This window comes from Malania oleifera, chromosome 12 (genome assembly GCF_029873635.1).
Source record: "Malania oleifera isolate guangnan ecotype guangnan chromosome 12, ASM2987363v1, whole genome shotgun sequence".
Lineage (NCBI taxonomy): Eukaryota > Viridiplantae > Streptophyta > Magnoliopsida > Santalales > Ximeniaceae > Malania > Malania oleifera.
Genome location: NC_080428.1, coordinates 68,228,644 through 68,256,409, shown reverse-complemented (window position 1 = coordinate 68,256,409; position 27,766 = coordinate 68,228,644). Strand labels below are relative to the sequence as shown.

The window sequence follows — 27,766 nt, the reverse complement described above, 5'->3', positions numbered from 1 at the left end:
TCCACGTGTTGTTGGGCCACACATACGGGGGAGTGTTAAAGCTTGATATAAATTATTGGCCCACCACCTAACAACTTAAAGCTTTTAGACAAAGTGGTAATCTAACATATATCAATCTTCATAATGTCATTCCTGTTGAGTTATGACTCATATTCAAAAGGGTTACCCACTTGAGGTATACTTCAAGTGGGAAGGTAATCTTCCGGAGAACTTTAAAGTGGGTTCTCAGGTACTTGAAAGGCACTGCAGATTTTGGCGTTGAGTTTGGTCCAAGACAGATTCAGCCTTAGTACAAGGATTCGTTGATGCAAATCATGCAGGATATTTGGGTGACAAGAAGTCCACCACAGGTTATGTATATACTACGTCAGGCAGACCTATTCATCGGAAATCCATGTTACAATCAATTGCAGCACTATCTACCCCTGAACCAAAGGACAAACAGTGATAGAGGCTGCAAAGGAGACTATGTGGTTGAAGGGATTGGTAACTAACTTAGCATATAGCATCAAACTATTTATTTGCCTTGTGACGGTCAAAATGCCATTCACTTAGCAATGTATCAAATCTATCATGCCAAGACAAAGCACATTGCAGTCAGTTATCACAAGATATGAGAGTTGATTGGTACGAATGAGATTCAGTTGATTAAGGTGGCTACACAAGAAAATGTAGTTGATATGTTGATGAAGGTTGTTACTAAGGAGAAATTCTTCCATTGCATGAACATGCTCCATCTTACTAGTTGTTGAATCCATGATGTGCAGCCCTAGGTAAAGGTATAGGTCTGAAAGCTCCAAGAGGGTGAAAATACTCACCAAGGTGGCTATTGTTAAGTTATGGCTCATATTCAAAAGGGTTATCCACTTGAAGTCTATTACAAATGGGAGGTCTCATGCAAAGAACGAAAGGGCCCACAAGCCCCACCCCACCCCCCCTGAGCCCACCACACACAAAACCTCCCCATCTACTTAAAACAAGCCCAGCAGGGGCGCGTTGGGGTGGGGAGGATCTGTCCCCTGCAGTACCGTGTAGTGCATTTAAGTCAAGGCATAGAGTAACTATGTTGTCATATGAGGGCATTTTGGGATTTTTACATAGGGGCTATATATACATATTTGTACCGAGGGTTAAAACACTAACGCAATTTTCCTTTGATGATATAATGAAAATCCAAGAACTCCATAGACTAAGGCACACTATCAAACCACGTAAATTTGTTGTGTTCTTCTTCTCTTTGATTTCTCTTTCCATATTGTTGTGTGTGTGCACAATCTTAGTGTTTGATTTCATAACAAATAAACAGAGCAATGTCAAGAGGAGTCCATCCCCTATAATATATTTCTTTTTTTCTATCTAATAAATAAGAAAGAATAGATTGCTACACGTAAATATAAAAATTGGCATTGTAATTTGAATAAAATAGCATTATGGAATGGATTAGCAATTAGCAAAACAAGCATCCTGCCCTTGCAATTTCATTTTTTTAAGCAAAAGTTGGGTATCGTAATCACGACATGCACCTAGACTTGGCAAGATAAATCATATACCAGTTTACTTGTTGGCCTCCTTAGAAAGTCAGAACTCCCAAATATACAAGAAGATACCACAACAGTGCAAGTAGTCATGTAAGCCTTGTCCTTCTCATCCAGATCAAATCCGCTGCTTGGAAAGCCTTTTGTTCCTTTGACAAAACCACAATGGAGTGTTTGATCTCTTGCATAGAAGGAATTTTCTCTCTCTTCAAGAGTCTGATGCCCTCCAAATCTAGGTTTAAATGCTTCATTCCAAAAAATTTTCTCCTCTCTGTCATGGTAACTAAGCGAGAACTGTGTGACATTCATGAAATCTTTGGGCTCATCAAGATCATCAACTGAATCCAAAAGCCCAACCTCACAAGGATAATCTGTAAGATTGAAAATATGGGTTAAAGCACATTGTTAAACTGGTGTATTAAAAAAATATGTGCATGACAAATTCATAGAGCTAATATGAACTCACTGTAACTAATGATAAACAATGCATGAAAACTATATCCAAAACATAAAATGGGTGAGTTGGCGGAGCTTTTTTTTCTTTATCATCAAAGAAAAGAAAATTTTATTAGAGAAAACAGAGCAACAAGAGGATGCCGAACAGTATAGAGAGACCAGCATATAACAAAAATAACACTGATCAAGGGAGGACATCAAGGAAATCAAGAATTACAGACAAGTCCCTCTCAGGCATCCCATTGTGCCCACAAGAGATCATAGACATCCAGCCATCCAAGACGGTCTGCATGGAAGAAACCTTCCCCTCAAAAACCCTCCTATTCCTTTCTATTCAAACAACCCAAAATATAGCAAGAGGGAAAGGGGAAAGGCCCTTCCCTTTGGGCTTGTTGGAGCAGATCCTCTCCAAGCCCAAATCTCATCCTCAACTAAAGTTGCCATGACCCATTTTTGCTTGACCATGGAAATGGCTAAGCTCCAGAGATTCCTAGTCCAAGAGCAGTGGAGAAGCATGTGGTACACCAGTTTCTCTTCTTCAAGGCACATGTAACACCTATTCACGGTTGTCAAGCCCTTTCTTTGGAGATTATCAAATGTGAGGATCTTACCCATTGCATTGCAACCTCCCATGTGAAAAATGCAACTTTTAGAGGGGCTGTTATTATCCAAACAAGATTCCAAGTAAAAATTGTTCCGCACTAAGGTGATTATAATAAGACCTGACAGTGAAAATACCCTCCTTGCTCAAGGTCCAAACAGGCATATTGGAAGAGGCCCAGCAGCTCTGAACATTATAAAGGCTGTTGTAGAAATTTATAAGCGCATCAATCTCCCAATCTAAAACAAACCTGATTAAGGGAACATTCCAAAAGGTCCCATTATTAGTGTTTTCTAGGTAGTGGCATATGAAGCAAGAAAAAATGCAAAAAAGACTATCGATGAAGCTAAACATAGAGCTTATGCTAGATACACAAGAAGGAGAAAAAGACATTTACAGACTTGCTAGAGCTAGAGAAAGAAAATGCAAAGATTTAGGCTTTGTAAAATGTCTAAAGGACAAGAATGATAATGTCTTAATTAGAGAAGAGAACATAAGAGAAAGGTGGTGGAGATACTTTGAGAAAGGGTAATTGAACATAGAATAAGATTAGAAAAGAAGATTTCAAAAAATCAATTTGGTTTTATTTCTAGGAGATCAACAATAGAAGCTATTTATCTTTTAAGAAGTTTAACGGAAAAGTTTAAGGAAAAGAAGAAAGACTTGCATATGGTTTTTATTGATCTAGAGAAAGCTTATGATAGAGTACTTAGGAAAGTGCTTTGGTGGGTATTAGAAAAGAAGGGAGTTTGCAGTAGATATATGGTGGTCATTAAGGATATGTATGATAGAGTAGTAACTAGCGTCAAGACTGTAGGAGGAAAGTCTAGAGAGTTCCCAATCTTAATAGGTGTCCATCAAGGTTCTACTTTGAGTCCTTATCTTTTTACTTTAGTAATTGATGAAATCACTAAGAATATCCAAGATCAGATCCCTTGGTGTGTGCTGTTTGCAGATGATATCGTGTTGATGAGTAGGAGTGGGGTGGAATCTAAACTATAACTTTGGAGAGCAACATTAGAGTCAAATGCATTTAGGATAAGTAGGAATAAAAGGGAATGTATGAAATGTAATTTCAATAATGTAAGGAGTAGCAACATAGAGAAGATTAAACTGGATAATCAAGAGATTAATAGCACTGATAGATTTAGATATCTTGGATCTATTATGCAAAATGAAGGAGAAATCGAAGATGTAGCACATAGAATTAAGACAGGTTGGGCAAAATGAAACAGTGCGTCATGCGTGTTGTGTGATCATACAATACCCTTAAAATTAAAATGAAAGTTTTATAAGATGGCTATAATGTCAACTATGCTTTATGGTTCAAAATGTTGGGCAACTAAGAAACAACATATACAAGGAATGAAAGTTACTGAGGTGCGTATGCTAAGATGGATGAGTGATTTAACATTAAAAGATAAAGTAAGAAATGAACATATATGCAAAAATTTAGGAATAGCACCGGTTGAAAAAAAATAAGGGAGGGGCGAATTAGATGGTTTGGGTATTTAAAACGCGGGTCTAGTAGAGCACCTATGAGGAGGAATGAGTTAGTTATGGTTTCTATTATGAAAAAAGATAGGGGTAAGCCTAAAATTACTTGGAATGAGATAGTGAGGAAGGATTTAATAGCCATTAATCTAATAGAGGAAAATGCTCTGGATCGGGTGAATTGGAGAAAAAGGATTCATATAGTCGACCCCACCTAGTGGGACTTAAGGCTTCTTGTTGTTGTTGTTGTTTGGTAGTGGCATATGAGGCACTTTTTATGGCAAGCAAGCCTATAGATGGAAGGGAATGAAAATCTAAGCTAGATTCAGCACATAAAATGTCATGAAAGAAAAATACATTCCCTCCATTTACCATGTTGAAGTCGATGTGAGTGAAGAAATTCTCCCAACCTCTCCGAATGAATTTCCAAACACCTATGGCAAAGTCTCCAATAACCTCTTTGGAAATCCAACCGTTATGATGAAGGCCATGTTAGTGGCAATAACATCCTTCCAATAATAATTTCTCCTGGACATGAACCTCCACAGCCATTTTCCTTAGAGAGCCTTGTTGAAAGTGAGGAAGGATCTAAGGTTGAACTCTCCTTTTTGCAAAGGTTGTTTGACAACCCCCTATTTTACAAGATGATATTTGAACTCCTATGTTCCCACAAAAGAATCTTCTTTAGATCCCTTCTAGCCTTTTGGCAACTACGACTTGGGATGGGGAACAGAGCCATAAATCGGGAGATTGGCTAAGGTGCTTTTGATGAGTGTGGTCTACCACCCTTGGAGAGAGAATTCCTTTTACAGCTAGACAGTTTCCTTTCAAATCTACCAATTACGGGACCCCAAGCACCCTTGTCTTTGAACTTGGCTCCCAAGGGGAGGCCGAGGTAAGAAAGGTCCCAAGATTACAGCTTAAGATTCCCACATGAAAAGGTCCACTATCACTAGGCCCCATAGGGATGATATCACTCTTACCCCAGTTCACCTTTGGACTTGTAAGTGCCTCAAAACCAAGCAGCATGCATTTGAGGATAAGGATTTGAACAGAATTGTCTCACAAAAAATAATAGTATCATCTGCAAATAGAAGGTGAGAGACTACTAAGATTTTGTTGTTCCTTCCGATGCTAAGCCCTTTAGCAGACCGCCTTCATTAGCTTTCACAATCATATGGCTCAATACTTCCATAACCAAGATAAACAGAAGGGGCTAGAGGGGATCCCTAATCTCAAACCGCACAAAGATCTAAAGAGCTCTGTGGGGCAGCCATTAATAAGCACTGAAAATGAGGGTGTGGATGTGCATTGTTTGATCCAACAGCACCAAATTCCCCCGAAGCCCATCCTCTTAAGGATATAAAGTAGACAAATGCAGTTCACCTGATCAAAATCCTTTTCCATATCCCATTTGCGACTACACCACTTCCTTCAAATAAGTGTCTACAGCCTTATTTGCAATAATGGTTGCATCCATGAGCTGCCTACCTGCAACAAAGGCATGTTAGTGCTTCCCAACAACTTCTGAAATAGCTAATTTGAGCCTAGCTGCAGGAACCATAGATAGGAGTTAATACAAGCTACCAACAAGGGCAATGTGGCAAAAATGTTTGATGTTTAAAGCCCCCGCTCTTTATGGGATCAATGAGACAAAGGTTGAATTGATGCTAGCCAGAAATCTACCTAAGTTACGGGAGTTAAGACTCCAATGTTGTTTAAGAGAGTCTCTTGAAAGAAAGCCATGCTGAAACCATAAGGATTTAGGACTTTGTCCCAGTTGCAAGTCTTGGGAGCTGAAACAATTTCCCCTTCCTCTAAGGGTCTCTTGAGCCATTAAACCATTGACAAGCTCAGTTTATTGAATAAAATATAGCTTACAGTTGGCCTCCAAGGCTCCCATTTAGTCTACAAATTTCTATAAAAATTGCAAACACCCTTTGTAATTGCCCCTTCCTCCACCAGGAGCTCACCCTTCTTCAATTTTTGTCAACAAGTTGTATCTTCGATGCATGTTAGTAGCACGGTCCCCAGCCTTCAACCATAAGGCCCTAGATTTTTGCCTCCAAGATATTTCCTCCACAGTGATGACCTCAGCAAGAGCTTTTTTAAGAGCAACTCCTTTGATGTGCAACTCCTTTGATGTCTATTCTCAAAAATTTTAATTTAGAAGCAATCACATAGCTAGCCTTCTCATCAATCTGCATGGAATACCACCAATTATTGATCAAATTGCCAAAACGTTCATGATTAAGCCACATGTTTTCAAAACAGAAGAGGGTTGGACTTGGACCCCACCTAAATCCTCCTATGTCAAGTAAGATGGGGAAGTGGTTGGAAATGGCTAAGGGAGCAAGGATTGTATAGACTTGGGACAATGTTCCTCCCATTTAGATGAAATTAGAAATCTATCAATCCTTGAGTGAGAGGGTCAACGATAGAGTTAAGACCACACGAATGAGCCTTCAATGAGGGGGAGATCAATGAGGGCAAAATCATTCACGAAGTCGTGGAACTCCAGCATGCTGGAAGAGTTAAGAGGATCTTTCATGAGGATACAAACCAAATTGAAATCTCCCCCAATAACCTAGGAACCTCCATTTTTCCTCTAATACCTACAAGCTCATTCCAAAGAAGATGGCCTTGAAGGACCTTTGCCCGGACCATAGAACCCAGTGAAAATCCAAGAAAAATTGTCATCCGAAGTCTTGAACAGGCAAGACACCAAGAAAGCATTGATGGAAAGGTCTAATAATTCCACAATCAAGTCATTCCACGTAATGAGAATCCCTCCTGCTGAACCCGAAGCTTTTAATGCAATACATCTACAGATTTTTAAACCCCGTTCAGGGACTCCAGTCATTGAGAAATGACCTTATAACTGCTCTTTTAATTTTGTCATTTAATCCCCTCACATTGCAAGATACTATTTTCCTCAACATAAGTTAGTGACATACCCGCAATACTTGCAACTCCAATATCTGAAACTCTTTCCACTTTGTCATACTTCACAGAAAATTCCAGCCTCTTCAGCTCCCTGCTTATGCCCTTCTTACAGATGCAGCCTTGTTGCTTTTTTTCTCATTGGTTTCATCATCCACTCTTCATTTCTTTTCCCCAATTTCCTCAAAGAGACACAAAGCTCTATCATCGAATCCTTCAAAAGAAATACCAATTGCCTCACTCACCAAATGCATTTTGATGAGAACCCAATCTGAGAACTGCAGTTTGACGCTGGGGCTGCCAAAATCCCTTCTGTACAATCATTCAAAGGGCGAGGTGTAAGATGGTCTTCTGCAACCAAGGTACCAATCAGATCTACTTTCTTCTATGTGATTTCCAATTTTGAAATATGAACATATTACAAAATGACTGCACTAGGATCAAAATATGACAATTTACATTGCATGTATTAAGTAGCATGGCACTTCAGAATTTCATCTCAATCCAATAGGGGACACCATTTTCCAACAAAAAACCATTGCAAGAGGCAAAAAGACAATCAATTATGCTACTTATAGTGTGGGCAATCCCCCAACAAAGAGGCAACTGTATGCTGCATAGGAAATCTTAAAACTCCCAAACCCTTAAGACTCCTTACCATCAAGGCATCAATCACAATAAAAATAATTTGGAAAACTTTCAAATAGAAATTTCAAGAATCCATGCATTTACAAAATTCTTAAAATTAAACATTTATACTGCTTCTTTATTGAAACTCTCATCCATCTTTAACTCATTATTTCAACCAATGAAACTATTTTTTTTTCAAATTAATCGTGCAAGTGAAATTAAGTGGATTAGTACTCAAAATTCCTAAATAGTTAAATTATCAAATTCATGTACCAAAAAATCTATACCACATAAAAGCCAATTGTGTAAAATATTTTGTCGACCAAAAATTATCTCATTTTTTATTTTTATTTTAAATAAGACAAAACATGCCTAAAATAAATTTGGTTCAACCAAATTACTTTCAACCGTGAATTGTAGAACAAAGATCAAGCCTACAATTGTGTACAGACTATAGAGGAACGTGGAATCGTGGATACAGACGTACAATATGTCAAAGGTTAATTTTGCTTTATCACTTGAGTTTCTGGGTTTTGTGCTGCAAGCAGTATATCTTGAGTCCAGTAATCCCATTTTTTTCACTTCACCTGTATTTTTTAATTTTAATTTTAATTTTATTAATAAATGGTTAAATTTCATATAGAACGTTCACTTGATGATGGTTTAAATAGCGTAACCTAATAACAAGCACAATAGAGGCCTATGTGCATGCTAATTAAAGAAAGAAAAATAGATACAATGTGCTTCGCATGCATATGAGGGGAAAAGAAAAAAGGAATAGCCTTCACCAGGACATGCATGCGCAACAAGATAATCCTGAATAATCACATAAATTATAACATAAGATCAACATGAGCTAATCACACAATAAAAAAATTAGTAGACCTTTGAATTGCCATGTGTATTTAGTATTACTGTGCGAAACCTACCGTTAATCAAATCAATATCTCCCTTGGTAACTTGCATCCTTATAATGAGAAGTACCAATTGCAGATACAAACTGATTATTATTATTATTATTATTATTATTATTATTAGTCAAATTTATATAGTCACCCTGCATATGACCCTTATACATAGTTGTCAAATCGAAATTCGAGTTGGGAATCGAAATTCCAATTTTGGGAATTGAAAATCCACTTAAATTGTAAGATTCAGTAAATTTACTAAAACCAATTCTAAATGACATCCATATATTGATATACAAACAAGAAAAATGGTAAGTGCATTTAAATTTTGACAATTAAAAAATCATATTTCATGTGTATGCTTTCAATTAGCAAATGAAAACTAAGAGAAACAGTCAAGAAATATTAGTGAAAAAAATTAACTTTATGCTGTTCAAAAGAAGGAATCAAGAAAAAATAATAAAAAATTGACTTCATGTATATTCTTTCACAGACTAACTAGAAAAATATGATAACAATTGAACAAACTATCACAAAAACCAACTCTTTGATCTTAACAAAATGAAACATGAGTACCGCCTCAGCCAGTGAGTGTTCTTTCCTCTCATCTTAATAGCATAATAGTATACTCCTAGAGTGAAGAATGGCTTTGTGAAGGCAACGTAGGATGTGAAGTTCTATTTCTTCCTTTTTTTTAAGCACAAAACAAACATAGACAAGGAATTAAGGTAATCGTGTAAAAACAAAAGCAAGCAAAAAAAAAGAAAGCAATGCTATTTTGGGGGTTTTAAACTAGTCAGACTCGTCAGCACTCAGGATATGACAGGTCTAGAATCGTGTGAATTGATAGATTCGGACCGATTCGTTAGATTCACGAGGTGAATCGATACATTCGGCAACGATTATGTAGTTTTTTAGATTCGAGATTCAAATCAATTTGATGCGGAATTGATACAAATCGTATGAATCGAATCGAGAATCATAAGATTCTAACAGCTATGCCCTTATATATCTTCCTACAATACGGAAGATCAACTGGTTTGAAAATTACTATTATAACTTCGTGCATAATGGCAAAGTTTTACTAACCATGTACTTTCATAAACTTACTAGATGATAGCAAGAAATATTGTGAGATCAGTGATTTGCTACCCAATATCCATTGATTTACTATCGAAGTATAATAAGATTGCTAAATTTCCTACTCAATAAGTACAATATTTTATTATATTTAATAAAGATATTCTAACTTTTTAAGTTTGCTAATGCAGAAAAACTCTTATATAAGCCTAAATTAGGCATGATGATTTTTTATTGTATTTTCAAAGACTCACCATAAAATAATTTTCCATCTTGCATAAGTGAATATTTTTCTAAAACCAAAATTCAACTAAAAAGCTCAAATTTCAGTCATGGAATTTTGATACGATGATGTGATGCTAAAACACTTTTAAAATGTCCATCCAAGATTTTACTACTAAAATTCTACAATTTGGAACTACCTATTCAAAATAACAAATTAAAAAGAAAAAAAAAATCTTATTTATGTTCATTAAACTGTGATCAAACAATATGAAGACAAAAAAGATGGGTGCTACCAAAAATACAAAGATTTTAGCATACTATCCAAGGACATACTAATACAAATGAACCCTATGTTTGGAAGAGACCTTGGATTTGGATTTGGATTTGGATTTGTATGGATTTGGAATTTTGTATTACATTTTGTCCAAATCCACTCAAAAAAATCCAAATCCAAGGCCCAAAATCCATATTCCAAAATGTAGCATAACGGTTAATATTGTTTCTATAAAAAATTAAATTCTATACAAAAAGTTATGTTCATCATATACAGTTATACACATCAAGATTAATAATCAAACTTCATTTAATCAACACCCACCCTAGAAAATATTCTTATAATCTTGAGCTAAATCTTGAGTCTGAGAATACCTACTCAAACTAATAAATTTTTTATATAAGAAGAAACTCATTTTCACTCATAAAGTTTTGATGAGGCTATTTGAGAAGGCAAAAAGATGAGTACTAGCGAACACCCAAAGATTTTAGTATATTATCCAAGGGCATACTGAAGCAAATTAATGGTTAAGATTGTTCCTACAAAAAAAATTTTAAATCCTATACAAAAAGTTAAATTTTCATCATATCCACATCAAAATTAATCAACAAACTTCATTTCATCCACATCGACCCTAGAAAATAATTTTAAAATTTAATTCTAAACAAGCTCTTATTGCTCATTTGGTTTGCAAAATAACTATTTTATGGAATAAGGTAGAATATAGTGAAAATTTTGGAAATGTAGGTAATAGCTATTCCTTATGTGTTCCTTTTTACTCCATTCAACATGTAATAAGAAAGGAATAGACATTCCTATCATGAAAATATGAGAGTAGTTATTCCTTGTTACGGACTCATAAAAACCCGTACATTATTATTTGCTTTATGGTATCAACATAACTTTTTGTATATCTAATTGTAAATAACCTATTATAACTAATCCATTCTGCCAACCAAATGTAGGTTATTATCCTGAACCAAATTTTGGGTTATTTTCTTTGACCTTTTTTTTCTTTTTTGGGGGGAGGGGGGGACAGGGAAGAGGGAGGGGAGTTTTTTGAGGTTTCTCCAAACCCACACAATTGCTTAAATGCAAATTCATCCTTATTCTATTTAATTTCCTAGATTTAAAATTTTCATGCACAACATGTGCATCTTAAAAAATTAAAACATATTTTCACACATGTTATCCTATCTTAAATTTTTATTTTAAAAACAAATGGCAATCATTAAACGAAGTAAAACACATCTAAATTATGCTTAAACACACAGAGAGAGACGTGGAAGTGCACGCATGCAAAAATAAGCAAGAATAGAGAAAGTGAGGAACAAGCTAAGGAAAGGTTTTCGAGAGAGGAATATAAAAGGAAGAAAGCAACCAAGAGTTGAATTTTGGCCAAAATAGACCTATGGTCTCAAACTTCTTTTATCTATGAGTAGCAGTAGATTCTTAGAGTAACTGGGTTGTAGTAGTAGATGTTCAAAGGAATAAATTATTCCTTCAGTGTTGCATTTGACTCTGAATCTTTTGGTACTTGAGTTTGGCATTCTTGTAACAAGTAAATTATTCTGATCCAAATTAATTTATTCAATTTTAATTAGAATTTTGGTTCTCCAGTTAGTCCTTTTAGTGAGACACTACCAAACATGCATAACACTCAAATACACACACACAGAAGCACCAAACAAAACTTCGGATCATTCACTTGCGATACTGTACAACACATGACAAACTTACTGTTAGAAATACAAGTAATGCATTCAAACTACTCATCAAGTTCATGTAACATAAAACATAGGAATAAAAGGGACACATTACAACCACTCTTACGTTGCTTACGATGCTTGCTCTTTGGTTCTATGACACCAGATCCCATTATTACTGGCTGCACTTCCCTCAAAGTTGGTTTTGGTTCTTCCAGTTTACCTGCCAAGAATAATATTATGTGGACACGCAAAGTGCTATATCAAAAGAACCACTGTCTATTGGTATCACATGATAACAAGATGCCTAACATTTTAAATTTATTTAAAACATTCAGAACATGCTTATTTGTTCTTGTGGATCTTGGCAGGAAGTCTTGTTATGATTAGTATCTTCTCACCATTTTAACTGCAAATTATTTTATTTTATCAAAGCATCTCTTATCCTTATGATGATTATAGTGACCTCATCAATGGAAAATAACAGCCAAGGGCCCCCTCAAATATGAGCATTAAAAAAATTCAGCAAACCTTGAGTTTAAGAAGGGCACTTGGGAGGGGAAAAAATCCCTGGCTGCTTCTCCTATAGAGAGGAAATGTGTCAATCTCAAGAAGCAAAATTAACAGCTGCTAAGTATGCTCACAAAATTAAATTCTATCGATTTAGAATGTAGTGATCATTGTTTTTTTTTTATGGTCCATGAGCATCATGCTCAAGTAAAGAGCTCAAAGAAATGAAAAATCCTTTTTGAGAATACTAGTAGATAATAAAACATGTCCATCTCACCATGGAGTATTCTTAAGCCAAAGACTGTCAAATAAATTAGGAGCAGCACTGCAACCAAAAAAGCCCAAAACGAGAACCTCAGTTTAGTAAGCCGGCCCAATCTCCTCCCTCGACGAGCAACCTTAATACCGTGTGCACTTCTGCTCAAGGATCTAAAAACGGCACCGATAATGTCTCTTCTCACTGGCAACAATTCACTATTTTGTCTATAAAGAGCCATTGCTGCATACCTTCCAAGCGTAATTAGTAATCCAGCTCATCTGAAGAGTAATTTCAATGAAAAGCATAACAAATCAATAACAATTCAATTTACAAAATCCTAGATGTTGGAAGTCTTAATTTCATATACTAGATTAAGATCATTTTAAAAAATAAAATTTTAAATATCTGAACTCAACGGGTGTGCATGTTTATGCATGTGTTTTAACCACACTAATTTCAACCTCCAAAAAGCTCTCCAGTTCTAAGATCAAAACATTCGAGTCTTCCACCCAAGAGACAAATACATGTGTGAAGTAACTCAGCTTATTTCCTAGAGGCAAATCATTACAGAAGAACATCAAAAATGAATTAGTATTACATTGCTTGTGCCATTTTCACTCTCAGAAATCCATCGTCAGGGCTCTATCGTTTTCAGGGAAATCATTGCCTGATTGATAGCATAATATATAATTACTCACAAACGTGAAAAAATTCTTAGTGTTAGGGAGTGACAATGTAATGAAGAAAAGGGGGGAAAGAGATACTGCTCCACTTGTATTCTCCAGGGATTTATAATGAATCTTTGATTGCCTATGTTAATGTTTGTATGGTTATTCTCTTGGATATGAATAATACAAGTAGTCATTTTCATTATGATGTTTTGTTGCCTTGGATTGTGATATATCTTATTGTTGAAGTATTATTTAGTGCATATGAATATCTTGCTCGTCTGATATCCTATCTTTCCTAGTTTCTCATGGGTATTGAGACTTATTTGGTGCTCGTGCTTGCAGACTTGAACCTATGACTATTGGCTTACTCGTCAGGGGAGAGCTCTCAAAGAGTGCCACACGACCCTTATTGAGTCCTTTTTTGGGGGTCCATGACAGTTGGTATCATAGCACAGTGTGTGCGAGCGTCATAAGTGGTAGCATGAGAAATAAGTCTAGAAAGATAGAGCGCATTGAGGCGCTTGAGACAAAGGTGACAAAACTTGAAACCTTGGAGACAACGTGCTTTGAACTCCAAGGGTCGGTGGCAAAATTGATAAAGGAGAAAGGCGTGCCAATAGAGCTTGAGGCCGCCGAAGAAAACCCTAGAGGAAATCTCTATGGGGTATCAAAACTTAAGGAGAGAATTGTGGAACTTGAAAAATTCATTCCACGTGTAAAATCCCTAGGAGGAAAGGTCAATAGAGCTTAAGGCCTTCCAGAGGAACATCAAGCAGTTGGAAGCCTTTGAGAGTAGGCTGGAACATATTGAAGGCATATTACCATCTCTAACATCCCAAGGGGCCAATAGAGTTTGAGGCCTCCCTACGGGAGCTAACTGAAAATTTCAATTTCCTTGCAGAAAACGTTAAGGAGTGTATTAGTGCTTTGAAAGAAGATCTGAAGGGGTAGGAAATTTTCAGAGTGCTATGGACCAGGTTCAAAAGGACTTACAAAAGATGACTGAGAAATTGAATACAGTGGCGCAGATGGCCGATAACTAAACCTAGTGATGGAATTCGAATAAAGTTACCGGAACCTAAAACTTTTAGGGGTACCCGAGATGCAAAGGAACTAGACAATTTCATCTTTGATATGGAGCACTACTTCAAGTGTTCACGAGTTGATCTAGAAGAGGACTGAGTGAATATTGCAACAGTATACCTTGTTGGTGATGCTAAATTGGGGTGGAGAACTAAATGAGATGATATTCAGCATAAAAGATGTGTCATTAATACCTGAGAGGGATTGAAACAGACGTTGAAGACACAATTCTATCTAAAAAATATAAAGTACATGGCATGGTGCAAGGTATATGATTTACAACAGACCGGTTCAATAAGGAGTTATGTACGGGAATTCCAGGCCCTTATGTTAGACATCAAAGACATGACTAACTCAAATAGGCTATTCCAGTTCCTCCGGGGTTTGAAGACATGGCCGAAGAATGAATTGCACAAACAAGGGGTTAGCGACCTCTCTGCCACCCTCGCCGTTGCTGAACGGTTAGATGATTTTTCAGACAGTCTGGAAAGCGAAATTACCCAACATCCGCCAACAATGATTTAAGGCCCAATAAATTGTACAAACCCACAAATGGGGGAAGAGATAGGGAAATGAATAGTTCTTGGAAAGATAGAAAAGCTCCCATAACTAGGGAGTGGAAGGGCGGACATATAGGGGGTGGGGAGCGTCGTCTGCCGGTCTCATGTTTCCTTTGCACGGGTCCGCACAGAGTAGCGGAGTGCACCGAACGAAAGGCTTTGAATGCTCTAAAGGCCCTTTGAGGGGAAACAGAAACCCTGACAGTAACCCCAAAAGAAAAACTGGATATGGTGGGAGCATTGAGATTTTTGGGGGCATTGGAGCGCCAAGTAGTATCCAACAAGCCTCAAGAAAAAGGACTAATGTATGTGGACTTACTTTTGAAGGGAAAGAAAATCAAGGCCATGATTAATACAGGGGTCACTCATAATTTCATTGTTGACACAAAAAGTCCAGCGGTTAGAACTACAAATAGACAAGGATGTGAGAAAGTTGAAAGTCGTGAATTCTGAAGTGTTAACCACGGTGGGAGTGGCGCCTAAAGTAGCATGCCAAATGGGGTCGTGCTCAAGAACAGTTGATTTCACCGTGGCACCCCTCGATGACTTTGATGTGGTATTGGGGATGGATTTTCTTAAGGTGACACGCTCAATGCCAATCCCAGTTGCGAACTGTCTAAGGATGATGGGAGATAACCCTTGTGCTGTTCCCACAACCTATAACACTTTCGACGAAAAGAAGTTGCTTTCAGCCCTCCAGTTCAAGGGAGTGAAAAGGGGAGAACCTTCTTTCATGGTATTACCGGTCGTTTCCGAAAATGAAGAAATAGGCATATACCCCCATGCCCCTTATCGAATAAAGCCGCCTGAATTAGTTAAACTTAGAAGGCAACTAAATGATCTACTAGCGATTCATCCGGCCATCAAAAGCACCTTTTGGGGCCCCAGTGTTATTCCAAAAGAAACAAGATGAAGGTTTGCAATTGTGCGTAGATTATCGAGCTCTCAATAAGAAAAATGTTTGCAACCAGTCCGTTGATTGCCGATATTTTTTACCAGTTAAGTACAACCAAATACTTTACTAAACTGGACTTGAGATCGGGATACCACCAAGTGCACATTGCAGAGGGAGATGAACTTAAGACCACTTGTGTCACTCGGTATGGAACATTCGAATTCCTTATCATGCCTTTTGGGTTAACAAATGCACCTGCTACCTTTTGTACTCTAATGAATCAAATTTTTCGGGACTACCTTTATCAATTTGTAGTCGTGACACCTTAATGACATAGTTGTGTTCAGCTCATCCTTAGCAGAACATAAAGATTGTCTTCGGCAGGTCTTTTAAAAGCTCCGAGAAAATCAATTATATGTAAAAGGGCAAAAGTGTGTTTTCGCTCAAAAGCGTATTAAATTTTTGGGCATACTATTAAAGAGAGCCATATGCGGATGGATCCGGCAAAAGTGCAAACAATCCATGAATGGCGAGCCCCTACATCCGTTAGAGGATTGCAATCCTTCTTGGGGCTGGCCAACTACTATCGAAAGTTTATAGAGGGGTACTCGAGAAGAATTGTGTCATTAACAAACTTACTAAGAAAAGGAGTACCATGGGGGTGGTCAGAAGAGTGCCAAACAGCATTTGTTGAACTAAATAAGAAAATTGCAGGAGATCCGGTGCTAGCCCTTCCCGATGTAACAAAGCTATTTGAAGTGCAAGCAGACGCCTCTGACTTTGCATTAGGGGTAGTTCTTTTACAGGAAAGGCATCCAGTTGTTTTTGAAAGTCAAAAATTAACGGGTGTTGAACGAAACTATACTGCCAAAAGAAGGAACTTCTAGCTGTAGTACATTGTCTTCGGGTGTGGAGGCACTATCTTTTGGGGTCCAAATTTGTGGTAAAGACAGATAATGTGGTGATGACTCACTTCTTGTCACAACCAGGCCTAACTTCAAAACAAGCCCACTAGCAAGAGAAGCTAGCTGAATACAATTTTGATTTTGAATACAAGGCAGGGAAAACAAACCAAGTGGCTAATGCTTTAAGCAGAAAAACTGAATTGGCAGCACTGACTTTCATAAGTCATTTATCAACTAGCACGGTGAGTTTATCCCTAAAAGAACTTATCAGGGAACATTTAAGTGCAGACTAGCAGGCGCGGACATTGAGCAAACTGATAGAAGAAGGGAAGTCACGACAATTCTGAATAGAACATGGGCCGATAATGACTAAAGGCAGGAGACACTACATGCCCAAAGCTGGTAACTTAAGGAAAACCCTACTAAAGAAGTGTCATGATACATTGTGGGCGGGACATCCCAGATGGCGAAAAACTCATGCTTTGATTACACAGTGGTATTATTAACTGAATATGCAAGATGATGTAATGAGTTATACAAAAACATGCTTAATCTGTCAACAAGACAAGGTCGAAACAAAGAAGACATCAGGATTGCTGGAGCCATTGCTAGCACCTGCAAGGCAATGGGAGAGTGTCTTTTTAGACTTCATTTCCTCATAGCCGAAAGTAGAGGAGTATGGCACGATTCTGGTGGTAATTGATCAATTTTCAAAATATGCAACTTTCGTACCAGTTTTGAAGCCATGCTCAGCAGAGAATACAGCTCAACTATTCTTCAAGCATGTAGTGAAATATTAGGGTGTTCCATAGAGCCTAATCAATGATAGGGATTTCAGATTCAATGGAGGATTTTGGGGTGAGCTCTTTCGCTTGATGGGGTCAACCCTTAATCTTTCCACCAGCTACCACCCTCAGACAGATGGTCAAACAAAGAGTTTTAATAGGATGCTAGAAGAATACTTGCGACATTTTGTAAACTCAAATCAGAAAAATTGGGTTTCCTTACTGGACATAGCACAATTTTGTTTTAATTCTATGAAATCTTCTGCGACTTAACAAAAGCCCTTTTGAGATTATGACAATACAACAACCGACTCTCTCGCACACTCTAGATGGTCCATACAAGGGACTTGCCCAAAAGCATACCAATTCACAAAGAACTGGTTGCAAAATATAGAAGTCACTCAAACTCAGTTAGAAAAAGCATCAAAGCGCATGAAGAAATTGGTAGACAAAGGGCGACGACCACAACAATTTGAAACTAGAGATATGGTTCTTGTAAAAGTGCCACCAGAGACATTTTGATTTCTTTGCGGCAAAGATAAAAGGCTTTCATGCCGCTATGAATGTCCAATCAAGGTGATCGAGAAGGTGGGACATGCATCTTATCGACTTGAACAACTAGAGTGGATGAAAAGCTATAGACGACCAGTCCATCCAGTATTTCATGTCAACAACCTAAAGCCATTCCACCCTGATGAAGCAGATCCGCACCGACAAAAGTTAAGGAGATCAATGATTTCCAGAAGGCAGCATGTAAACAAAGATGTCCAGGAGATCCTTGCAAACAAAGTCATCAACGAAGAAGGTCGTCAACAACAACAACAATATTTGGTTCAATGGATGGGGCTGGGAGAACAAGAGAACAGTTGGGAAAAGGCAAAAAACCTTCAGCATGCCATGCAAAAGATTGAAGATTTCATAAATTCGAAGACAACGACACCAGTATCAACATCAAGAGATTGAAGAGGCATTCTACAACAAATCAACAAGGGCATCGATAAAATGAGTGGGGGAGGATGTTAAGGAGTGACAATGTAATGGAGAAAAAGGGGGAAAGAGATACTGCTCCAATTGAATTCTCCAGATATTTATAATGAATCTTTGATTGCTTATGTTAATGTTTGTATGGTTATTCTCTTGGATATGAATAATACAAGTAGTTCTTTTCACTATGATGTTCCGTTGCCTTGGATTGTGATATATCTTATTGTTGAAGTATTATTCAGTGTATATGAATATCTTGCTCATGTGATATCCTATCGTTCCTAGTTTCTCATGGGTATTAAGACTTATCTAGTGCTCATACTTGCAGTCTTGAACGTGTGACTATTGGCTGACTCGTCGGGGGAGAGCTCTCAGCAAGTGCCACATAACCCTTATTTGAGTCCTATTTTGGGGGTTCGTGACACTTAGCTTATATGCAACTCTTAGTGCAGAACAGGAATTTTGGAAAAGATTTCTTCCAAAATTTTGACAAAGTAGTTTCTCGTCAACTTGTGACAAACTACAACAGTACAACTGCAACAATATGCTTGACACTAGTTGACAAAAGGAAGTCCTTTAAGTGTTGCTACCTTGTCCCCATGGGTTTTCAATTGTTCATATATAAGAAGCAATGTGATAAAACTATTCCCGAAAAAAAAGGGGGGGAGGAAAATGAATTATAATAATAATAATAATATTAAACCCAAAAGAACGAAAAAGAGAAAAAGAAAAAAAAAATTCATTCATCCAATAATACAAAGGTAAACCAATGCCTTTCTAAAACTTTCATCGATAATATCCCTAAAACGCCAAATATTCAGCATGCCTAGAAAACCCCTTAAAGAAACTCACCTCAATTTGGTGCTTTTTTGGACCAAAGAAGAAATTAAATTAGAATAAAACAGCAATAACAACACAATAGAACAGCCCTCCTAAAACGGAAAATAAAACAAAAACAAATTAAACTAACAAGGCCCTCCAGTAATGCTGCACATCCATGAGCTTCACTACTTGTGCAGAACACCATAAATAAGCCAAAAAGGGAACACCAAACCCACACCAAATCTGGTTCCATCACCAAAGGTTACTGCTTAGATTTTTTAAAAATAAATTTCCTCATTTTCTCAGAAATATTGTGAAGTTAAATTATTTTAAAAGAATATTTACTACTGCTAGTATTAAGTTTTCAATGTAGATATGTTTTTTGTTTAATAGGGTCCTAATTTTAAATAGGATTATATCATGAATATGTCTATTATTCATCAGTGAACAATTAATTTATAATTTATTATATATGTCTCTTGCAAAAATGCAAGGCAAGGCTGCGTACTATGGACCCATCATGGTCCGTTCCTTCCCTGAACCCCGCATACGTGGGAGATTCATGCACCGGGCTGCCCTTTTTTTATTTGTACAGCATTGTGCTTCTTCGTGCTTGCACCATGAAATTGTTAATTACATTTGTGACAAATTATGATTAGATATTAATTTCAATCTAATTTTTAACATATATATATTTATTTTTATTGGTGATCCTAATTAAACATTTGACTAGGGTATTGCTATTTTAGTTAATATATTATGTTTGAATTTTGTAAAGGCATGAAACTCTTTTGACCTAGATTGAAAAATTGACCCACATTGAACTTATATGTGCACAGTTATAAATTAATTACTAATTACTCTTATGGTTGCACTCTTGCAACAAGTCAAAATGGCTGCCTCGATATTGGTCATAGAGCACATGGCCAGGTGTCACGAGCTAAGCTTGTTCAGGGCATTATGCTTGCCTGTGACCGCTTATCTCGTGTGCTTGGGATGGGTTTCCATCATGTAAATACTAGTGTAGGGTTATTTTCTGCTAGTAGAGTCTTTGTAAGCCAAATAAGACAATATGACTCCTCGGTCACTTTGATGTTTCCTACTGTCAGGATAATAATTACATAAAAACCTCTTTAGGGGAGGGTGAGTGTTCATCAGTCATTGTAAAACTCACTAGCAATTGTCAACGTGCTTAGCCTACTTGCCTCCCTCGCTAAGTACAACATGTCAACAGAGGATTTGTTAATGAATTACGTTTACTTCAATGTTTACTGCTTGCTTGCCACAGCTTTCATGAATTGATTACTATTTTCGCTGCTATCTGAATGAATGTTAATGAAAGTGCTTTGTGGATGAATGTTGGTAAACGATAAGCTCGCTAGTTAAACAAGAGTGCTTTAGCTAGCGCCGCACAGCCCTTCACAAGGGTGTGAAAATAGTCGGACCATAACATTTGGTATCAGAGCCAAGTCGGTGACACTTGGTGAGAGCCCAAGGTTGAGTTGCTACATGAATTCGATTGCCTTCGTTGCTGGATTTGGAAAAGCTTTGGTAAGTGACCATGACACCAAACACTGCTGAGAGGATCAGCGTGCTGGAAGCACAGGTTGAGACAACAACCAACACTATGGCCACGGAGGTGGCCCAGATGAGAGAACTTGTTGATGAGGTGATGGGATCACAAAAACATCAAACAGGTTTGATAGGCGACATGTCAGAAGACTTTCGCCACACAGTTGAAACTTTGCAGTCGCGGATGGCTGATCTGGATGCAAAGGTGAATCTGATGGTTCTTGCTATGGGGAACTCCAACACTCCGGGAGTTAGCAAGACCAAGGTGCCAGAAACCAGGACGTATGGGGGTGCCTAAGATGCCAAGGAGTTAGAGAACTTCTTGTTTGATGTGGAGCAATACTTTCGCGTTGTGAGAATGGCCTCAGAACAGGCAAAGGTGGATACTCCGACCATATACTTGATTGGTGATGCCAAACTGTGGTGGCATACCAAGTACAAAGAAATTGAAAATGAAAACCGTGTAATTGATAGTTGGGCAAACTTGAAGAGAGAGCTCAAAGCCCAATTCTTTCCTGAAAATGTTGAGTATAATGCAAGGAGAAAACTGAGAGATCCCAAGCATACGGGGTCGATCAGCGAATATGTGAAACAATTTTCTGCTTTAATGTTGGATATTCAGGATATGTCAGAGAAGGACAAGTTGTTCTATTTTCTTGAGGGGATGAAACCGTGGGCAAGAACTGAACTTCATAGGCAAAGGGTTCAAGACTTGTCAACTGCACAAGCGGCTGCAGAACGCTTGACTGACTATGCTGGTGATGATACCGCTTCGTCCAAACAGTTTGGCGGAGAGGTAAATAGTGGAAAGTCTTTCCAGAATGGCAAACCCAAAAGAGGGGGAGCCGACTCTAAATCATCAACCTCAAAGGAAGTTTCGTCGTCTCAAGGATTCGACACACCCAATGGAAAGGGGAAGAGCAAAATTTCGTGCTACTTGTGTAGTGGGCCTCATAGAGTTTTTGAGTGCCCTCACAAAGCATCACTTAATGTTTTACAGGCTTCCATTGCAGAGCAGGCAATGGAAGACGGTGAGGAAGAGGATGATGCTCCGAGGGTGGGTTCAGTGCGGCTGGTGAACGCATTGGAAAAGCAGGCAAAAACACCGAAAGCTACACGAGCAAAAGGGTTAATGTTTGTGTACTTGAGGATAAATGGGAAGAGTACTCGCGCTATGGTGAATACAGGGGCTACTCATAATTTTGTTTCGCAGTTGGAAGCATGGAGACTCAACTTATCCTTAGAGAAGGATACAGGACACATGAAAGCAGTTAACTCTGTAGCCCAGCCTACTCTGGGAGTAGCCAAGCAAGTGGCCATAAAGCTTGGACAATGGGAAGGTCATGCGAATTTCACAGCGGTGCCATTGGATGACTTTCCAGTCATTCTAGGAATGGAGTTTCTAAGGGGGACAAGGGCAATGCTGATGCCTTTGGCTGGTTCCCTGTGTCTAATGGGAGATCACTCGTGCATGGTGCAAGTCGTTGCAACAAAAGGAGACAACGGGAAGTCCCTTTCAGTCATACAACTCAATGAGGGAGTGAGTCAGGGTGAGCAGACACGTCTAGCCACGATGGTGATAGACAAAGAAGTAGGCCAAGAATTGGAGCCTACGACTATCCAAGCGGTGTTGGATGAGTATAAGGAGGTGTTGCCGGATAAGCTGCCTCACAATTTGCCTTCACGACGGACTGTGGAGGATGAGATCGAGTTGTTATCAGGAGTGAAATCACCTGCTAAAGGGCCATGTCGGATTGTGCCTCGAGAGATAGTAGAGTTGGGGAAACAGCTTGATGAATTGGAAGCGGGATGTGTTCGCCCTTCCAAAACACCGTTGGGAGCATCGGTGTTGTTTAAGAGGAAACATGAAGAGCATCTACGAAAGGTGTTTCACAGGCTGAGGGGAAACAGTCTGGATGTGAAGAAGGAGAATTTCTCTTTCGCTCAGCGAAGCAACAAATTCCTTGATCAAGTGGTTGAACAAGGTCGCATCCGGAGGGGTATGGAGAAGGCAAGGATGATTCAAGAACGGTAGATCCCCACGACAGTGAAGGAGTTGCGTTCCTTTCTTGGCCTTACTAGATACTGTAGGAAGTTCATTGAGGGGTATTCGCGGAAAATGACTCCAATGACAGAACTACTGGGGAGGTATTATTGGCCGCACACGCGGGATGATGTGGTTGATTATACCAAAACTTGTCTCACTTGCCAACAAGACAAGGGGGAGCGGAAGAAGTATGGTACTTTCATGGCCGCACCAAAGTACTGTTCGGCAAAGGAGACGACACAATTGTTCCTTGTGACTGTTGTGAAACATTGGGGTGTTCCCCAAGTTATTATTTGTGACCAAGATTTAATGTTCACTAACAACTTCTTGACAGAGTTTTTCAGGATATTCTAGTCACATCTTGACATCTCTTTGAGTTATCACCGACAGACAGACGGACAGATGAAGAGATTCAAAGAGCTGCTAAATGAGTACTTGTGCCATTTTGTCAATGACAACCAGAAGAATGACGTGCAATTACTTGATGCGGCTCCGTTCTGTGGCAACGCCCAAAGGCGCTTAACAACCAACAAGAGCCCTTTTAAGCTTGTTACAAGCCAACTGCCGCTGTTACCTCACATAGTGGGCGAGCCGTACAGACGAAAGAGTCCTAGGGCGTACATCTTCACCAGTGAAGGGAGACAGAATGCAGAGTTTGCCCAAGCCTATCTAAAGAAAGCTTCTGAGCAGATGAAGAAGTGGGTAGATAAAGGGAGAAGACCGCAGTTTCATGTCAATTGCCTCAAGCCGTTCAACGCCAACACCAATGACCTAAGCAAAAGTCAGTTCAACAGAGCAGAGTTGAAGATAGTGCAACCTGACAAACATGACGTTGAAGAGATCCTTGCAAACAGAAAGTTCATACCCTCAAGGAAGAAGTGACAGAAGTTCCTAGTGAAGTGGAAATGCCTTGATGACAAAAAAATCAGCTGGATTTCTGAAGAAGATATTCAACCGTTTGTGGACAAATTTGAAGTGTACCTACCGCCAAAAGTCTACGAGGACGTCGACCGCATAAGTGGGGGAGAATGTCACGAGCTAAGCTTGTTCAGGGCATTATGCTTGCCTGTGACCGCTTATCTCGTGTGCTTGGGATGGGTTTCCATCATGTAAATACTAGTATAGGGTTATTTTCTACTAGTAGAGTCTTTGTAAGCCAAATAAGGCAATATGATTCCTTGGTCACTTTGATGTTTCCTAGTGTTAGGATGATAATTACATAAAAACCTCTTTAGGGGAAGGTAAGTGTTCATCAGTCATTGTAAAACTCACTAGCAATTGTTAATGTACTTAGCCTACTTGCCTCCCTTGCTAAGTACAACATGTCAACGGAGGATTTGTTAATGAATTACGTTTGCTTCAATGTTTACTGCTTGCTTGCCACGGCTTTCAAGAATTGATTACTATTTCCGCTGCTATCTGAATGAATGTTAATGAAAGTGCCTTGTGAATGAATGTTGGTAAACGATAGACTGGCTAGTTAAACAAGAGTGCTTTAGCTAGCGCCGCACGGCCCTTCACAAGGGTGTGAAAATAGTCGGACCGTGCACCAAGCCTATCCACTAATCCCAGTCTAAGAATGTTCTAGAGAATGTTGGCTTAGTGCGCTCAAATCAGTATTTAATAAAGGATGTCTTAACCCCTTAGACTTTTACTAGGCCAGCTTAAGTGTCTAAAACATGTTGTTTGTGACATTAGTCCTTCTCTCCCACCCTGACCATATATCACCACTCTATTAGGCCACGTGATGGATGTCACATTCTCTTATTAAAGGATAACATTTCAGTCTAATTTTCCTTTCCCCTAAATTTTGGATTCCCACTAGCTCAAGGAATCCCCTCAGCCATCAAAACCCCTTCGCCTGCCACCACCCATGCTTGAACTTCTCAGGAGCTGCTTGGCTCTCTTTGGGCTCTCTCTAGAATATCCATTACTTGTGTACAACACAAACCTTCCTTCTCTTCTTTCAATAATATTCTCTACAATTTGGCAACTTTGCTAGGTAGAACACAATTGTGTAGGTAATGACCAAGAGAGAGTCAGGTATTGAACAAGAAGCTTCCAACACTCAAACCTACTCAAGATAAAGTGAATAGGACAGACCCTTGTTATCATCTTGCTGAGAACAAGAATCCCTGGATTTCACTACCAACACAGCTTAGACAATGCAAATGTTCCAATCCTCCCAAAAGAAGGTTTTTGGCCATTTTGGTGCTCTCCACGAGAACACTAAAAGTACTTAATCATGCACTGAGTACCATCAGATTCACACAACCACTTCGGTTTCACAACTTCAAAGGATTATCTCAACCCCTCCAACCAATTTACCTCCAAGTGAGAACAATGACCGTTGTTCCTCATAGTTCTAAGGGGCATGAGAATGGAATACTTCTAGCCAGGGAGATCTTATACCTCGAACACTGCAGGAGTATCTCATACACCATCATTTAGGGAGGCAGTTCCAATCATACCTCAAACATCCACAACACCTCTTCCCACAAGTTCGGCATGGGGTTTCTACTTCACATGCTCTTCCAATCCTCATTCATGCTCCTTCAACTCCCATCATATCCAATTCAACTCCCTACATCACCAAGGAGGATTTGGACAGGGTTTTGGAGAGGACGTAGAAGTCCATTATTTTTTAGTTCAAATTTGGTCCTTATATTGATTGAATTATTTGCAAGCTATCCCAAGGACTCTGCTACTTCCAAATTTAAGCTTTTCAATGGCAAGATTAGTAATGCAAAGAAGCATCTATTGAAGTTTGTTCAAGCTCAAGGAATTCTCTAAGTCCTTGACCGAGAAGGTGTATGCGTGATATGTTGACCTTAAACCCACATCCATGGAAAGTTGAAACTAAGGAGTCAAATTGTTATTTTTCATGTGAGAAATTCTTCTCCACTCAGGAGGCAAAGATACACGTTCAAAGGAAGCATCAAAAGTCTAAAGAGGATTTGATGGACTATGTGGAATGCTTCCATGAGAGGGAGTTAGCCATCCAAGACAACATTAAGAAATCGAAGCTTGTAAAGTTTGTATCCAAGGGATGTTTATTGAATATCAAGTGCACTAGAAGAATTTGGCGTTGCCATCCTTTACTACCCTAGTGGAGGTTGCTCAAAGTATTGATGATTCCACTCAAATGCAGGGGAATGAAATGCCCATCTTGGGAAAAGGAGTCTGTGTGAATGTCATCCAAACCAAGCATGACAAATTCAATAAGAAACCTCACAATGACAGATCTACATGAAATTTTTTCCTCGTGAACAACATTTACACTATCCTTAATGAATGGGTATAGGATGGAGTAGTGCAATTTCCTAAGTCCACACTAGGCTACCGAAAAAGAGAAGGTTGATTGAAGTATCGCAAATTGCATAGAATTTTTTGTCATCCTGCAAAAGATTATAGGGCACTAAGGAGGACCTTTTAGAAATACTAGAGTTGGTGAGCTCTTAGTTGAAAGGGACAATGTTCAAAGTAACCCTTTAGCCTGCCATGATAATCGGGGGCTCATGCAAATGCTTTGGTTGGATTACCATTGAAGATCTCGACAATAACACTACTTTTGCAGTAGCCAATGGAAACCAACCAACCAAATACATAAACAAATGTAACAGCGGATGAGCCAACAATATGTGCTCGCTTTATGGAAATTCCTAGTTTCAAAATTCTTAGTAACAACTTTCAATTCTCACTTGTAGTCGTGGCTTTTACTCAAATACCCAATTCACACAATAAGGAGATTGTAGTATGCTAACTCGACCTAAGGGAAAGATGGTGTGGTGCTATGAGAGCACTATCATCCAAAACCACCAACCAAAATCTCTGTTATTACACAGAGGATATGATGAACAATTACCCAGTTTGGGACAGCTTCATAGATAAGGGCAGTCTGTGAACATCATGTCTTTTTCCAACTTTAAAGTTGAAGAACACTATTTGGTGAAGTAGCCCATAGCAATCCAAGGGCTTAGCAGTTCCACCACCGCCCTAGGATATGTGAATGTTGATTTATGAATGGAGCTTACTCAAGAGAAGGTCATGCTTCAAATTACCGATGCTTCTATCATCTACCATTTGCTGCCCATTGGTAGAAAATGGTTGCACAATCACAACTTAGTTCCATCTACCCCCCCGCGCCCCCCAAATGCATCAAGGGAAAGTGAACATCACAAGCTTCTTTAGAGCATCAAAAGTCTTACCTAGCTGACTCAACCTTCTTTGATGGGTTTGTAAAAGATTGTGAGACAATCATTGCTTTTTGTGTTGGTGTAACTCTCCTTCATGGGATGACATCAAAGGAGGAGGAGGATGAGAAAAAAGGTAGAAAGAGTAAGAGAAGAAAGTCTCATCCCTATATAAGTAAGAAGACTAAAGAGATAAAAATAAAATCATACACCCATCCAAATGGTAAGGTATTGATTATGAAGGAGTGGAGGACTTGTGGATCCCTCCCCACCTCCTAAGTCCTCACATGTGCTAGAGGCCCAGGGAATAAATGCATTACTCCTTAGGTTTCTCCAATCCAACACCCAATGCATGCCCCTAAAACTTTCCAAGATCAACCAATACCTTCGGGGAAGGAATTGGAGGAGATAAATGTATCAGAGGATGCTGCATCTTACAAGCTTCTTTCCTAAGCAAGCAACTTTAAAAGGGAAATGTACCAAGTTTATTGAACTCCTTAAAGAGCATTGAGATGTATTTGCCTTGCTAGGGTTCTCACTTTGGTAAATGCAACAACAAGACACAAGATGTCCTTGCTGATATATGGTATAGTTAGATGGCTTCAAAGGATGTAAAGAAGACTATATT

General features: G+C 38.7%; 1 protein-coding gene across 20 annotated transcripts in view; it reads right to left on the bottom strand.

Moving 5' to 3' along the window:
* Positions 1-27,766, bottom strand: part of LOC131144939 (probable hexosyltransferase MUCI70) — a 33,066-nt gene that overhangs the window by 3,432 nt on the left and 1,868 nt on the right. For 14 of the 20 annotated variants that reach the window (XR_009133932.1, XM_058093921.1, XM_058093915.1 and 11 more), the window contains exons 3-5: positions 12,640-12,899; positions 11,980-12,075; positions 1,551-1,906 (exon numbers count right to left, since the gene is read on the bottom strand). Coding sequence is in view for 19 of the 20 variants with exons in the window: in XM_058093921.1 (XP_057949904.1) it covers positions 1,551-1,906; positions 11,980-12,075; positions 12,640-12,859 (672 nt within the window). In the remaining variant the exon portion in view is untranslated. Of the gene's footprint in view, positions 1-1,550; positions 1,907-11,979; positions 12,076-12,383; positions 12,436-12,639; positions 12,900-27,766 lie in introns of those variants that run through there. The other 6 variants (XM_058093920.1, XM_058093914.1, XM_058093925.1 and 3 more) reach the window with 5 other exon arrangements.